The sequence below is a fragment of the Prosopis cineraria genome, unplaced genomic scaffold, assembly GCF_029017545.1.
Source record: "Prosopis cineraria cultivar Desert tree isolate PC_DT_omini unplaced genomic scaffold, ASM2901754v1 PC9, whole genome shotgun sequence".
NCBI lineage: Eukaryota > Viridiplantae > Streptophyta > Magnoliopsida > Fabales > Fabaceae > Prosopis > Prosopis cineraria.
In genome coordinates, this window is record NW_026555340.1 from 28,576,359 (window position 1) to 28,593,503 (window position 17,145).

At 31.8% G+C, this 17,145-nt stretch overlaps 1 protein-coding gene and 1 long non-coding RNA gene across 2 annotated transcripts; both read right to left on the reverse strand.

The window, feature by feature from the left end:
- Positions 1–1,325: 1,325 nt before the first annotated feature.
- LOC129320254 (uncharacterized) lies at positions 1,326–3,086 on the reverse strand. Its single transcript, XR_008595704.1, has 3 exons — positions 2,918–3,086; positions 2,192–2,257; positions 1,326–1,643 (listed from the first exon to the last, which is right to left on the reverse strand). It is a non-coding gene; the product is annotated as an uncharacterized LOC129320254 (long non-coding RNA).
- A 4,410-nt stretch (positions 3,087–7,496) lies between these two features.
- On the reverse strand, positions 7,497–11,236 carry LOC129320243 (hydroxyproline O-galactosyltransferase GALT6-like). The gene is made up of 7 exons (XM_054965584.1): positions 10,113–11,236; positions 9,150–9,382; positions 8,781–9,071; positions 8,554–8,682; positions 8,297–8,470; positions 7,959–8,066; positions 7,497–7,859 (listed from the first exon to the last, which is right to left on the reverse strand). Exons 1-7 carry the CDS (start codon positions 10,951–10,953, stop codon positions 7,650–7,652), a joined length of 1,986 nt encoding a protein of 661 aa, XP_054821559.1. The 5' UTR covers positions 10,954–11,236; the 3' UTR covers positions 7,497–7,649.
- Positions 11,237–17,145: the final 5,909 nt, after the last annotated feature.

Here is a 17,145-nt window from a genome sequence, read left to right on the forward strand (position 1 = left end):
CGAAGTTTGTACTTTGGCTGTCTGGGATGGTGATAATGGCGATCCTCGGCGTATAATGGGGTCCTTCTCATTCTTACTTTTTCTTTTTTAATTTGTAAATCGATGGACATTTGCGATTTGCTTGCCTCTCGTTGCTTGTTTGATGTAGGACTTGTCATTGTCCACAACTCGAAAGTTGCACCATGATAACGCATACAAGAATTATTGATGAAGCTATAGCGTAACGCCACTAGTGATTTCCATTTAGCTGGACTTGTAGTTATGTATGCTTGATTTTTTTTCAAAGAATTTAGAAAAAAGTCAGGATCAACATTGATGCTAATACAAAATATAAAATTATGGATATTTGAAATTTATCTTTAGATTAAGAAAATCTAGCACTGATTTTATTCTTATATATGATTCTTTTTATTAGGAATTCTTTGATTATTTATTATAATTTTTCCATTTTACTACTCTTCAATGTTGATATAGGAAAGTTTACAAAAAAAAAATTATGATGTATTTAATATAGGCAAGGTATGTAATTTATTTAACTTGAAGATAAATTAAACAAATCTTAAAATTTTTCTTGATTGATTTCAATGGTGAAGTTGAGTTTAGAGCACATGGAGTATTAAGTTATATTCTTATTTTCATAATTTTTTCACTTAAAACTTAAGTTAGTTTTTGTGCCAAACAATTAAGTTAGGTTTAAGTTTCCCAGGTTTTCATCACCAGAGCTACAATCATTGGGAGGATGATAAAGAAGTCTCAAAAAAATTAAATAATTTAAATTAAGTTTCAGGTGTCAAACTTCAAAAATTTACGACTCAATCTCATAAGTTTATAACTGTACTGTGATGAATTTATAACTTATTTTTTAAATTGTAACATAGTTAAATAAAAAAAAATTATTTCTCTTGCTAAAATTTAAAATATAAGTTGTAAATTAATCACAACGGATGGCAAAATTGAGAGATTGAATTATAGATTTTTAAAATTTAACACTTAAAACTTAACTTAAATTAATTGATACTTTTAAGATCTTTATACCGGTTTCCCAAAATTATTCTTGTTGTTGAAATTCTCCTAAATTTAAAGTTTAAAATTTTATTTTCTAATTTTCCTTAAAATTTGTTTAGTTTCTCTTCTCTTTTATTTATATTGCTTTCTTTCTCTCCTCTCGCTTCTCTCTTAAACTTAGTCCTACATCAAAAATTTATGTCTGTAACACCCTCAAATTTACAAATCGATTTTTTTGCAAATTATTAATTCAACAAATTTTTTTTTACTTTCTTTTTTTTTCATTGAACCCTTATCATACCCTTATCATGGTAGAAAAATTTCTATCATGGTACATCCAAGACAATATACCACAGGTCTTAAAATATCTCAAAAAAGCAATTAGAACCATGAGGGACAGACAGGATCCTCATGGCATGATATTTAAATCAGGTTATGAATCAAGAGGGACAAACATAATCCTCTTGGTCAAATAAATACTTTTAATAAAAAGGATTAAAGTTTACATGCTTCACAAAGAAGATATGTCCTAAGTTGGCACAAGATATATTGTATAATCCAAAATAAGAGGCAACGTAAAAAATGGTGTCTCATACACCATAATTACACCTCTGGTGCTTTCTCGGCCGGACTCGCTCCTGTAAAAATATTAACCACGGAGAATGAGACTTAAAAGTCCCAGTAACCAAAAATTAATATGTAATGATGCATGCGGATGTAACTAATCATGCGATTGCTAAGTGGGCACACAAAACATTTAGCCGAACAATATTTTCAAACAAATCGAACAGGTATTTAATTGCATGACTGCACCTTATATCCTCCTTTCACCATGCTCGGACGCCAAATCACCCGGCCAAAGGTGAGTTGGACCAAGCGACACGCCACTCATTGGGTCCAATGAGGGCTTACCACGTGGTAATAATTAACCGAACAGAAATTTCCATTAACATCATATATTAAATACCCTGACAAGTCATGCATCATTCAAATATCCAAACAGGAATATATCCGAACAATAATATCTCATCATGATAAACAAAAATAAATTTTTGACCCACTTGGCAATAATTTCAAACAAGTATATAACAGTATTTATTTTCAATAATTCATAATTTTTCCAAACAACAAGTCAACACATAACCATTCACAAACACACTCATCACAACATATTAATAATGGTTACCTTGTGTCTTGAATAACAAGTTTCCCTTCACAACTCCTTTTTCACCACTATCTTTGTCAATATAATCTACATAATTATTTCACAATATTATATATTAATTTTACATTAAAATAAATAACTCTAATTTAAAGAGTTAGAAAGTCTTAGATCTATAATCCATATTAACACTAGTTTAAGATTTATGCCTCATTTAACTTTCCAATCCTTTTCTAAAATTCTCATACCCTAATAAACTATTTTATCCTCAAATCACTTCTAGTATCACAATTTCATCCTTCTATATTCTAAAAATTCATCCAAAAATAAATTAAAAATTTTAAAATTATCCTGAAGCCTCAAATCACCTTTCTATAACCTCAAAAATACCTATTCATACTTAAATAAATATTTAATAATCATAGGTTTATCCCTACATCTCAGATTGCACATAAATTCAACCATATAGATCTAAATTTTTAACTCAAAAATTCTTAAACATGAGTTTCAACCTCAAGAAAATATTCTATAATATTTATTATATCCCTAAGAGTTTTAACCTATATTTTTAATCCATCATATCATCAGATTAACTATCCTATAGAAAAATCTTAATCAAAATATTTACCCTATCCTACAAAATAATCATATCACTAGAAAGCTAATATTATTTAGAAAATAACTATAAAATTAATTTTGTAATTAAATAAATTTTTAAATGTTAATCTAAACAGGAAAGTTAGAACATACCTGAAGAAAAAGAAAATAATCCCCCCTTGCGAGAAAAACGCCGAGCAACGTGAGAGGAAGAGAGAAAAATAATATAAAAATGGGATTGTGGTCCCAAAATTATATTAAAAAAAACTATAGGTTCGAATTTAATTATTCAAACCTTTGGGCCAAAAGTTGCAATTTCCTCTAAATTACATCTTAGCCTCTCATGCTTCCTAATGCACACACCCCCTCCTTTTTATACATGAAGGCACCTCTTCTCTTCCTTCATCTAACCAATGTGGGACTTAGAAACAACAACCTTCCACCCCCCCCTTTTTTTTTGTTCCTTCTACCTTCTCTTTTTTTTAACACACAATAAAAAAATTATTTATGTATTATATCTTAACTAAATATTGCTTATGTGATTTTAAATTTAAATTTTTAAATTTATAATTAAATACCTAACCATAATATCATTTCTAAATAACCTCAAATAATATAAATTCCTATTATTATCATTTTTTTTCCTCAAAACCTATATTCCACAATTTCTTTATTATATAAAAATCAGGATGTTACAATGTCAATGGACCAAATGAACTAGAATAGAGTCCAAGTATTATCTTATAATTTTTTAAACATTATAATTTATACCTTAAAAAATAAATATGTGATATTATCATATAAGAATAAATTGAAAAAAAAAAAGAGCTTACAAACTCAACTCCAAGACCAATAAATAAGGACTAAGTTTTTAAAAATATCAAATTTTAAGTAAAAGAACTTTTTGTGCCTGAACCCATATTGATTAGGTTTGTTCATTTTCCAACTCTAACCCACGGATTTAAATTAGTATATATAGCAAGGACTCTTGTCACTTAATAAATGGTTAAGATTTGAAATTCAATTCTTATTTATTGTAACTTAGTTAAAAAGAGATATATCATATGCCTTCAATTCTTGGAAGAAATTATATTTAGTTGTCAATAGAACATGCTTTGTATATTCACCAAAAGAAGTTTATAACAACTCTAAATTTTGGAAGTTGTGAAGTTTTAACAACTCTTGTTCCGTGTAAGACCATTTAATTATGTATAAAAACGCTTGAATATTTAAAGTTTTATTGTAAAATATTCATAAACTTGATTAAAAAAGTAAATGCTATACATCAACGTTGTCAAACTCATGAATTTAAATAAACTTGTGATAGAAATAAACCTATATCGCAAACTTATATTTTAAACTCATAAAAATTACCTCTATTAATAAATGGCTATTAAAATATAATTATACTTTAATTAAATATATTAAAAATTAAAAATATTAAAATTAAATCTATCTACATTAATCAATTATCATATACAAGGTATAGAAATTTTAAAATAGGGGAACTTTGTGCTTGTTTTTTGTTGTTTTCATTTTTTGTTTTCAAAATTGTTTCATAAAACAATTTTAAAAACTGTTTTTGAGAACAAATAAAAAAAAACTTGTTTGGTAATATTAATCCAAAAACATTTTTATAAATTTATGAGATGGGTGATTATTTTTATCGATACAAAATTACTCCCTTCATATCAAATTATAAAATATTTTTAAATAAATATCGCATGCTAATAAAGCTCATTAAATATACTTTGCAACCTTACTTTTTCAAAATAAAAATATAAACTTTTAAAATGTCCTTCATTTAATACTCCATTAATAAAATAATATTGAAGAGAGAGAATATATGGGAAGGATAATACGAAAAAAAAATCATTAATGAAACTTTATTTTTATTAAAGTATCTTATATTTTGAGATACCAAATTTTTTTAAAAGTATTTTATAATTTAAGATGGAGGGACTATAATGTTTGCCATTAACAAGAATTCTCATATCTTGGTTTCTGCTTTTTCTCTGTAAAACTAAAAAAAAAAGGACATAAACAATTAAAAATTGTTTTGGTTTTCTTGTATTCAAAAACAAAAAAATTAAAAAATGTTTTCAAAACAAAAATTAAAAAATCATTAACCAAACAAGTTTTTTTGTTTTTAAAAAATAGTTTTTAAGAATAGTAAAAAAACAGGCCTTTATTTTTGATACTTTTGTTTTTTATCAATATTAGTTTTTGCATTTCAAGTTTTTTTTTCCTTTGAATTAGGTTTTATAATTATATGAACTGAATTTTTTATAGTATATATTTAATTCACTCAACTAAAAAATAATAATGAGCTTAATAAATTTAACTAAGCTTGTATTTAATCTAATTTTATAAATTATTTAACATGATTTTGTAAGTTATAAATGTAAAAATGATAAACTCGTAAATTTAATTGAATTTATATCTAGTTCGAGTTTATAAGTGAATTAACATAATTTTATAAATTAGAAACATAAAATTATTAAATTCATATAATTAACTTGAGAGTTTGACAATCATGATATACATATTTTTATTCTTTATAAAAATCTACAATTAAAAGGTTAGGAAATCTTTGCACGAACATGATTTTTTTATATTGATTTTGAAATAAATTTTAGAAAACCCACAACAGTGTTTTTTATATTATTGTTGTTAATAATATATCAAGGCTTTATTCTGGACCAGGATGTATTGAAAACAATTTTAAAAAGAATATTGTACTTTAATTTGGTGTATTTGAAAATTTAACTTTAAAATATTGTCTAAAAAGTCAAATTCAAGTTGCTAAAGCGAAATATATACTATTTAAAGTAGATAAGTATTGGAATCAAATAATTTTTGTTTTTTAAATTGCAACTTACCCATCGTCGCTCATGTTGATCCACATCCAATGGGTACGGCTGCCTTTTTATTTTTTAAATTGTTTCACGTTCCCTCAATCTCATTGAAGTGTTTATTATAATCTTCCGCTTAGCGATATAAAATTGTGTTTAATATAGGCCACAGAAGCATAGCATGTGGACAATCCTTACCAAAGGAAGGCAATTATAACGACGCAAAAAGTTGTGAAGTCATGAAATTACTGCCTAATTGAGATTAGCCAGGACCTAATGACAATTATATTCTAGAAATATAGCGATTTGAAGAAAGTGTTGGGATGAAGAAGAAGAAGGAATCAGGTAATATTCTTTGGTGGGTGAGAAACAAGGAAGATATTGACAAGAATCACATGACATGAGAGCAGAGTCAGAATCTGAGATTCTCATGATATATACAAAGACATGTTCAAATGTTGATCAATAACAAATCTTTGCCCCCATGTGAATGTGATGTGCTATTTTTGTCATAGCTCGTTCAGGTACTGGATAGAAGTGGCAGCCACGCCGGAGCTAAATTTGATAAACCCTCCAATGACTTTTGCTTCTAAGTGAGCGAAAGTTGAAGAAACTTGTTCCTATGGCTTTATTCCCAAAACAAATCATTTTCATGTTACAGAGTTGGCACTTGGCAGCCTCAATAATTTCTCCTTCCTGGCCTAATTCTACCTTTGATTGAGTTTGCTCAGGATAAACTTTTTTTTTTTTAAGGTTTGATTTTTAAAATCCAAAAATTATTGAAAGTAAAAATAATAACAATTCAGCCTAGATAAGACTAGATTACATGATAAGAATGAAGTAAGATGTGGATAGTAAGTAAAAGCCCAATGGTTAAAAATAAATAATATATACTTTTTATATATCAATTATGTATATTAAAAAAAACTGATAGAGATTTAGTGATGATAAAAAAAAAAAGATTGATAGTTGGTACAAGTCATGGATATGTGAGCCTTTTTCTCTTTTTGGCCAGAAGGGTTTAAATGTTGGCTTTGCCTACTGCTTTGACATGTGCAAATTTCAAAATAAATTCTTCAATATTTAATGTAAAAAATATAAAAGAAATTTCCAAAGCAAACGAAGTTCTTTGAAATTCATTGAGGATTACAAAGAGGCGCAATCCATATTAATTATCAAACAAATGTAACGAAACAATTTAGTTGAGATCTGACGCGTTTGTGGATGAAAATAAACCACCAATAACATTGCATTAAATTAAATACAAGAAACAAACATGACGCCGTGTTGCTGACGAAAATAGTCGCGAGCGAGGAGCGATCAGTGTGAAGAACTCTTGCGAAGAGAATTGGTCAGAGGCGAGAACGTTAGCTACGCGGGTTAGCTGAGTTGGATTTGTCCCCGAGTTGCACTTACGTATCAAAATCATTTATCAAATATTAATGTTGCATGAAAAAGATTAAAAAAAAAAGTCATCAATTTTTTTTTTGGGACAAACGTACCAATTTATTTTTATTAAATACATTTTATTAAATATTTTTCCTTGAATTTAACATTTTACTCCACTCATAAAACCTTACTAAAGAATAAAATTTAAAAAATTAATAACACATGTTTTTATATAAAATGTTAAAAAAATAAATTTCTTCTAAAAAGAAACTTGTAAATTATATATTGAATGGAAAAAAGTATTAAGTACCTTTGACTTGGGTTCGGAAAGAGAGTGACTTTTTTTTTGGGGCCAAGTTAGAGAAGCAATTCGACTTGGGCTTCCATTCCATTTTGAATGCTATTCCCAGAGAAATGAACCCCTCAGAAAAACCAAGGAAAGGAAGGAAAGAAAGAATCATACATGGCATGGGGCAATAAAAAAAAAATGAATTCAACGAGGGGGCTATATTTATACAGGGGCGAAACGTTTCTCTATCCAAGCTCCACAGTATATACAATATTCGATGGCTATAACTGCAAAACTTGCTGCTTCTTTTTCTGAATCCAAAGATGGCCTCTAATCATATATCCCTCCATCGTCATCTCATGTTGCAGCACTGGGGGGTTGTCTCTCTTTGCAATTTATCCCACATGCACATCATCTGCCTCGGTGATTGGTAATGAGCCGTGTAATACTCTTCTATGCATCCGAACTGGCAGAACTTCAAGCTGTGCAGATACTCTACTGGTTTCGTCTTGTTGAATTGCTCGACCCACATTCCCATGCTTACATCTTCCATTTTGAACAACTGCATTGTGAAGTCAAGTCACCACGGAATCGTTAAGCCAAAAAAAACAAATACTTCAACCGCCATTGTATCAGCAAACACAGGGCATAGTTCACTAACCCTTAATTTATGCCTTTCAAATTCAGACACAACATAGCGTGCAATATCGGACGATAAAATATAACCAGGCCCATTAGCATAGGGTGGGTAATCCTCTTCGGGCCACTCCTGGAAAAATAATGCAAGAACACATCACTTTGAGTCCACCAAAAATATAGTTAGAAATGAGAAGCTAATAGTCAAGAAGTTCAAAGCGGAAATAGTTAGGTGTAATTAAAAATAATAATAATAAAGCTACTTAATGGCATATCACAGCAAACAAGTTCGTGAAATCGTTCCCAGAAAGCTTCATTCCACAACTCTAGAAAGAACATTGTTGTGGAACGTATTCTAAATACCTCGTATGTCACGGCCCATTTACCGTAGCGCAAGGGCTTGTGGTAGTAGTTTATGTTCCCAATATAGAAGCTCTTGTCAACCGGAAAGTTCCTTGCTAAATTCAATACAGCATCCACTCTGACAAAAGTGTCATCATCGCCCTTCATGATATACTTGGCAGAAATTGTGCGAGCCTATAGACAATGAAGCACAATCTATAAGCGCTGAAGAATTCGTGTGATTACAAACTTAATCGTTCAATCAATCAACAACTCACCCCATATTCACAAATGGCCACTGTTTTCAGAACAACAAGGTCATAGTTGTCCATGTAGGGCACTACAACAATGTCACCAAAATATTCTGCTTCCTTCTTTAACTCTGCATTAACTTCTTTTCTGGGATGCTGAAAGAAAGTTGGTCAGAATGTTAAGAACCCAGATTTGACACAAGGAACTAAAATGTATCGGACCAATGAAAAGGTTGTCAACTTGCCACCATTACCGGTGCTACAAAGAAACGAGCCACTACTTTTGAAGATTTAATAAGCCTATGCTGCATCCATGACTTTCTTACAGCCATCCGCTCAGCAAAGTGATTTCCAGCAGAGAGGATGCCGATGAACATTTCAACATCAAAATTAGGAAGAGGAGGGGCACGCCATCTGCTTGACCAGTCAAGATGCTTCTGTGGGGCAAAACTTGGATGGTTTGAAGGCAAAGAGGCAGCAAATACAGAGTGGACATCAATATCGCCACTCAAAGAAAGCCCAGTGGCATCCTCAAGGGTAAAACCCTAACAAAATTAAACAGTAATATTAAAAAAACTACACAAATTCATATACATGTAGATCAGCTCAAGTATAATACTCACGGTGCGATAAGGAAAAGATGCCACGTGCCTCCCATCAACATTAATATGATAACCCTCCAATCCAGCACTAAGAGTGAGAACAAACAGCTTGCTCTGGGAAAATGGGAATGGCCAGTCAACTGAAACTTTCTTGGTCCGGCCTATCAGTCTATTCAACCACCATCTAGCCTTGGTCTCCTCTGCATGATTGTCATCATCTCGAATCCACTTCTCACACTTCACCAGCCCATCAACTACAGTCCATAAAAGGAATAACTCAAATTGATTCAATAGTAATGGAATAACCAGACAGTTCACGGGGAAAAAAACCCAACAGAGGGAGCGAAGAAACTATGGCAGATTAAACAAATAAAATGTAGAGAATATAAGCCTATATTTATGCCGCCACGAAGATTTGAGGCACAAGTTAAATTTGTCACATGCTCAAAGCCAGGGTATTCAAGGGTCCTGCTTGCCACCATATCAACCACAGCATAACATCATGCTCCATACTGAAACGAGCAGACCCATGCATTCATCCTCGCAACTCTGGGTTCCAATTTCATTCGGTTCTTTTCCCTACATATGTTTTTCTTCCTTTAAAAAGAAACTGAAGACAAACTATAAAGCATAGAATCTGATTTTCATAACCGTGCCCATGGGAGGATCCAATTTCCCCGCGCCACTCGTACCCCTACTTCCGCCTACGGTTTATGCCGAATCATGGATATGATTGTGCAACTCTAACTCTCATATAATATACGAAGACAAAGTAATATGAATATCTATCTTGAACGCAAATCACCCAAAGGAAAGAGTGATCGCAGTTAAAAACTCTAGTTGCACCGTAAATATGCTGCCAGTCTCTGACTACGGAAGCCAAAGCGACAAAAAGTCAACCACCAAAGTTATCATTCAACAAAAAAAGACCACAGCTTTTATGATCTATCACTATTATACGATAGCTTCACTGTTCACACTTACCGGTCTCTTCATCAGCCTTCGATTTCCAACCATCACACCGAAGCGCTGAACCCCACTGCATTCGGTAACAGGTATTGAGCTCAATCACAGGCTTCCCACTCCAGTCTCCTTTCAATCTGGGATTAAAATGCAAAACCCTGGGGGGTTCCTCGCCGTCCACTGTTTTCAAACCCTGCAGCTCCATCATGAACTGCGAAACCATCACCGGTTCATCATCATCCTTCACCAAAGTTATCTTCGGGTCCAACTCTGCGTGCGCCGCCAGCGGCTTTGCCACAACAGTCACGTGGGACCCCAATGTCAGTCCACAAGGAAGAACCATAAGTCGCCCATGGGCCAAAAAGTCCGACTCGGACAACGAAATCGATCGCGGGCACGAATCCGATCGATTCTCGGATTTCTTGGCGGCGACTCGCGATTTCCCGGATTCTAGCTCATCCCAAATCTTCCTCCCCACTTTCCAGGCATTCTTAGCTGACTTGTAAAGCTCCAGAGACCCATCCTTATCAAGCAAATCGAATGTGCTGTTATCCAGGATCAACCCTGAAAGAATCTTGTGCTCGGCGAGTTGGCTCGGAATCGGTTGGTACGCGTTTACAGAAACTCTTTCCAGCGGACGTGAAGGGGCCTCCCTTTCTTCCAAGTCCTCCTCGCTCTCTAGTCTAGAAGGGCGAGTCAAGAACTCCTGAGAAACAGAACTAAACCCAGTTTTGAATACAAAGGGGATTTCCACGGTGACCAACAGTATATACAAAAGCCCAACTCCGATCAGAATCTGAACGGATCTTTGCCTTGTCAATGACACAAAAGTATCTAACTTAACTAGTCTGCCTCTCTTCATTTCTGATTCGAGCAACCAGCACCGAAACCTCAAGAATGGCAAGCAAGAGTTCCAGCCAAAGATTTCTAGTGCGATTGAACGTTGTTAGGGTTCCGCAAAAAGATTTTGTCGAGCCCTTCTCTGTCTCTCTGTCTCTCTCTCTCTCTCGTCACAAACACCTTTAAGTTAAACAGAAGTGCCGTGAAAGGGGCGAGAGAGAAGAGGTAGCCGAAGAGAGGAAGACCGTATTCGGTCAGCGACACCAAAGTTTGAAATGAACGCGTCAGAGAAATAAAGAGATGGCACTATAGTCACGATAAGCTAAGGTTAAAATAAACTTTGAAATGTAGAAGGAGCTTGGGTTGATTTGAGTCGGTGATGTTAGCATTTTCCAGGAAATGTGAGAAATTTTTTCAGGGAAAAGGGAAAGAATATAATAAAGCTATGGATTCGAAATTTTAAAAATACAAAAAAGGAATAATATCAATAATAATGGAAATTGGATGGTGTTCGTCATTCTCAAGGTCACACATCAAGCGTTAAGGAGCCAGCGGATTCTTTATGTTAACTCATAAATTACACTTTCTACACTAAATGGTCAAGTTTTACAAAAAAAGAAAAAAAAAATCATCCTTAATTTGTTACTGCAAGATTAACAATTTTATTTTTAATTATGGAATGGAATGATTTTGGTCAATGGTCATGAAGCATTAAGGAGCAACGGACTCCTGACGTTAATAATTATTGTAATGGCTGATGCTTTTAGTGAAGAGGAAAAGGGAAGAGAGAGATTAATGGGATCGCACCAAGACAAAACCGTGTGATTAGGTGTCAACAAATTGCTTGCCTGATTCACGTGTCTCTTTCCTATGTTTGTAACGGTCTGATTTGCAGAGAGAACCCTTTTTTTCTTTTTTTCTTTTGTTTTTTTTTTCGGAGGGGACAAATTTGGCCTTGTGAAAATTACTAACACAGTCACACCCGGAAAGGCGTGAAATCGCAGGCCGAAGAGGAAGACGTGAAGGAAAACAACCGAGTAAGAAAAAGAGTACGTAGAAATTTTATTTTAATTGCCCAAATCATGATATTTAATTAATTACTATTATTTTAGTGTGGGGAATTTCTTTGTAACGAAAACTAACATTCGCTTGGGCAATATTACTAGATTAAATAAGTAAATTATCTCATAAAATTTATGTATAGTAGCTCCATAAATTATAAACTTGTTTATTATAAAAATTATTCTTTTAATTTTTAAAAATAATATAATTTAACTCTTATTGTTAATAAAAATTAACTTTAATTATTAGTTAACAAAAAATTAATAGAAAAAATATAAAAAATTATAAAAAATGATTAAAAAAATTTTATCCTTTATATGTTTTTTGAATTTTTGTTTGTGATTTACAATGCTATTTGATTTAAAATATGTTAAAGTATATATTTAATCCTTTAACATTACACATTATTTTATTTTAATTTTTTAATTTTATAATTATTTTTTTAGTCTTTTAATCCTGATATTATTAATTATATTCTAATAATTTTTTATATTAAAATTTTAAATATTATAAAATATTTTTAAATATTAACATATTAAGTTTAATTTTTTTAAAATAATAACTATAGACATAAAAAATAATTATTTGAAAATAATAATATTAATGTTAAATAATTAAAAATATACTTTATAAATTTAAAAGATAAAATTAAAATCTTATATAAAAATAAATAATTAAAAATATATTTTAACCTTCAAATATAAGGGATAATGTATTCTTTGACCCATAGAATCACTCACAAACGTCATTATTATTATTTGGCCATCGTACCGCCAACAAGAAATTTGGCTGGACATTCCTTCCAGGCTTATTCAAACTTGGATGGCTAAAATTACAGGCATTTGTATTTGTCATCAATGTCAACAGGTTGAACTTTCATTTCCTCGTTATCCTCTTATTTAAATATTTAATAAAATATTTTTAAAATTTAAATATAATTAAAATAATTTTAAATTTATGAGATGTTTCAAAATATTTGTTCTTTAAATTATTGTATTAACAAGTTTACTCCTCCTTTATTTCTTTTTTATTACTTACAAATATTCTCTTATCACAAGTAATCTTATTTAAAGCATGATCAAATATTAAATACAAGCACCTCTCTTGATAAAAATTTAAACTTTAATTTATCATATTGTAAGAAATTAATTTTTTTACTAAACTCAATCCTAATTGGTACACTTCATTTATTTCTATTAATATTGTCAATACTCTAGCAGTGCTTTAATACTTCTAAGAGTAAAATTTGAAAAGTATTATTATCCCGTCTCAAATTATAAAATATTTTTAAACCATATACTAATATATTTTATTAAATATACTTAATAATTTTATTTAAAAAAATATAAACTTTTAAAAATATCATTCATCTAATATATTGAAAGGAGATATAAATAAAAATTAAAGAATAGTATTAAAATAAATTTGTTTAACGAAGCTTTGATCTTCTTAGAATATTTTATATTTCACGACGTCAAATATTTTCAAAAAATATCTTATAATTTCATACGGAGGAATACTAAATAGTTCCTTCAAAATTTAGAAGACAAATAGCATGGAATAATTTTTCCTCTTGAGAAACAAATATTTTAAAATGTTTATATCAACAAAATTTATGTATTTATGCACACACACATACATATACATAGATATGGATACTGACGTAATTGGACCCTCTCCACATTAACCCAGTGTTTTAAGACTCGGATCAACCCGAACGGTCAGACCAATTGAACCGTCACCTAAAGAAGAAAACGGCTTGGTTCAATCATTTGGCTCGTTCTGGCAGTTGACCTGACTTGGCTTGGTTTGACCCGAGCAGTTCTTGAAGACCCAAAGCAAAAACTTGAAACCCGGAATAGTCAAACCATTTTGACTTGTTTTTCAATATATATGTATATATAAACATTATTTTTTATTTAATTATTATATCACCGATTCAACCACTGGTCTGACCGATTGAATAATAAAACCTGTGACCCATTGATATTTTCAATTCATTGTTCGGTTAGTTTTTAAAACATCGCATCAACCTCAGGTGACTTGGTTTAAGATCGCATGATCCTTTTTTCTACAAGACATGAATGACAATTTGACAAAATAAAAATGTATTTAAAAATAATTGCCTCTCAAATATTATATCTATTTACAAGCAAACTGTTAAATTGAATTAATATTTTGTAGATAGGTGGGGGATGGAATGGTAGAAATTAATTTAACAAGAGTGATGTCAACTGCTAAAAAGATTGATTAAGATATGATTCAACGATTAATAATCAAAATCATAGCTTGATTAATACCAAAAAAAGTCATAGCTTGATTACAGTGAAGATTGATCATAAATAAAATATTTTATTACATCGGTTAAAAAGTAGGAAAACCATCTACCACAATTCAATCAGTGGATTCATATTAGGAAGAGCAAGAAGTGAGGCAACGGCTATTAACGAACAGTGTTGGGCGCACTCACTTTGGTGTGTCGTCCGAGAGTGGACACCTAATGGCCAAGCGGGACAGTTGCAGGAAATGATGCCACAATAAATAATTTTCATTCCTTCTTGCTCATTCCCCTTCCTCCATTTCTGCTTTCACCTATACCACTTTCCTTGTATGTGACTGTGACTGTGTAATTTGCCTTCAACTTTTCCACCCACTTATCTTGTCCTTGTCCCATTCCTCTGGCTCACGTATTTAATGCAAAGATGCACAATTCAATCTGCCTTCTCACTCAACCCACAAAGATTCTTAAAATTGGTTTACGTTTTGTAAATTCCAAAATCATTTCAACGAAACTCATTGATTACAAGGGTAAAGAGTGACATATCCTTTATCAATTAAAACAATGTTATTATAGCAAGAGGGGTCGATGGAAGAATTAATTAATGATAAGGATGTAAGGACGAAGCATAGTAATGTTCGAAGTGAGTGGGACGCGAGGTCGTTGTAAATTGGGTGGCTACACGTGAGCACAAGTATGTTCCGCTGGAAAAATTTAAATGGTTTTCATTATTTATTGGGATAAAATCTGGTTTGGCTGTACGCCAGACCTCACACTACAAACACAACAGACAATAAATAAACACAACATATAGAGCTTCGTCTAATAATCACGACATTCAATATTGGTTGGCATACACGGTGCAAACTATGCAATAGTGACCTGTCTTTTCATTACTCTCTGCTCCAAAATGGGGGAAAAAAGGCAAAACCCAAAAAAAAAAAAAAATTTCCTTCCCCCTCCATCCCAAATGCATAGTATGTTTTTTATTGTTATTTTTATGTTGGATCTTGTCAAATGGGAATATTTCTTTCAATAAAATTTGACATTGATTTACTGTATTGTAAAGAATTAGTCATTTTCTCTAAACCAAACTCCCATTGGTTGTACCGTAATATTTATGCTGACAACAATATGTTCAAGTGATAATGCTATCTTCTTCATTTGAAAGAGATTTTAAATTTAAGTTTGGCGCTGACATATTTACACGTGTCTCTTTTTATTGGAAAGAGTGAAGTTAGGGGTAGATATTAAAAAAAAAAAAAACACCGTGATGTTCACACTATTGTTATGTTATTTTCTTAACTATTAATTGAATTTTATGAGAATGTCCATGATAAAATAAACAGAAGAATTTGATGTGAGAGAAAGTAGAAACTTCATGTAACATTGAGTTCTGTTGGCCGAAAAAAAAAAAAAGTAACATTGAATTCCACAGATCAAAGGGGTCAAGAGGGTCCACGGGTCTTCATTTGAGAAGAGAATAAAATACGAGGGCAGTTGAATTGAAACTTATCTAGTAAAAAAAAAAAGAGTTGAATTGAAATTTGAAAGTGAGATTTCCTTAGTCATGAAGAACTGTCCTGAGGGCATGCCACGATGGATCAAAAGAGACGCCCATGACACGTCCACTTCCACTTGGCTCCACGACAGTTTTTCTTTTTCCGCAGGAAACTGACCAAGCGCATTCGGCGTAGACTTTGAAAATAGGAAACCGCAAAAAAAAAAAAAAGCCTATCATAATTACTTGGAAGACGACGAGGTCAAAGTCTGCTCATCTTTAACCATTTAAGAGTTCACTACAAAAAGAAAACAAAAGAGGTGAAATTCTGGAGTCCTTTCGTTTTTGTTGGGTTAGGCTTAGCCCTTCCAGAAACAAATATGAACTGGGCTTGTACCGTCATTTTTTTTTTGAAGTGGTGGCCTTTCTTGCACCCTAACTCAAGCTGCTCACCAATCTCGTCTCTTCAGCATCCCCACCTCCTCCTTTTTTTCCCTCTCCAAGAAAATCAGCTTAAGTTTGAATTCACACATAATGAGAAATTGAAGTTAATGTTGTCCAATGAATTTGAGACTGTCTCTTCTGCTCACCATTCACACGTACATATATCAAGGTCAAAATGATTATGCATCAAAATATGAGCGAAATGACTTTGAAGTTATTTAGTGTTGCAAGATACTTGTAGTTTAGTAATTTAAATAATTTAAAGAAGCCATGCTAATATATAAAGAAAACGAATTAATGAATGCCAGAATATAAAAAGCGATGGAGGCCGACAATTGAAATATGCACAAGGTTTAGCAGCACACATCACGCGAAAATGACGGCCCAAGCTTGAAAAATAGTAAAACACATTGGAAACGGTTCAATCTAAACTAGCTGAATCTATAGTTTAAACAAATACTATCATCAAACTTGTGAGAAAAGATTAGAAACTAATCAACCTGTACTAATAAAAGTTTTACTGACTTAAATTTAATCTAAGTTTAACCAAATAACTCACCGGATTCAAACCTGACCCAAAGTGAGAAGGACTATGTGTTTTATTTTCATCTCTCCTTCTGAAGCTGTTAATTTGTTATGACAACAAACACCAATCATCATGCAAATGAAGTTTAATATGTAAAAAAAAACCCATGCTTTTCTTGCTTCTACACTAACAAGTGATATCTTTTAAACCCATCTTCTCCCTCTATCACCTCTTTCATGTCAAAGGGAGTGTCAATTTGCAGAACAGGTTAATCTTGAAGTTGCAAGTCTTCTTTCTCTTTTCCAATCTTTACACTTCCTTCCTTCCCCCCCCCCTCTTTTTCAATCTTTGTTTTGTTTAAGCAATTAAATCCCAATGTGATTTTGGATTAACAGAAAAGAAA

Bases quoted from the DNA above. Each gene is read 5' to 3' on its own strand.
- LOC129320243 (XM_054965584.1), bottom strand. From the start codon at position 10,953: ATGAAGAGAGGCAGACTAGTTAAGTTAGATACTTTTGTGTCATTGACA. The intron at 8,471-8,553 runs GTGAGTTGTTGA...CATTGTCTATAG, and splicing joins TGGCCATTTGTGAATATGGG to GCTCGCACAATTTCTGCCAA. The intron at 8,067-8,296 runs GTATTTAGAATA...TTATTTTTCCAG, and splicing joins AATGGGCCGTGACATACGAG to GAGTGGCCCGAAGAGGATTA.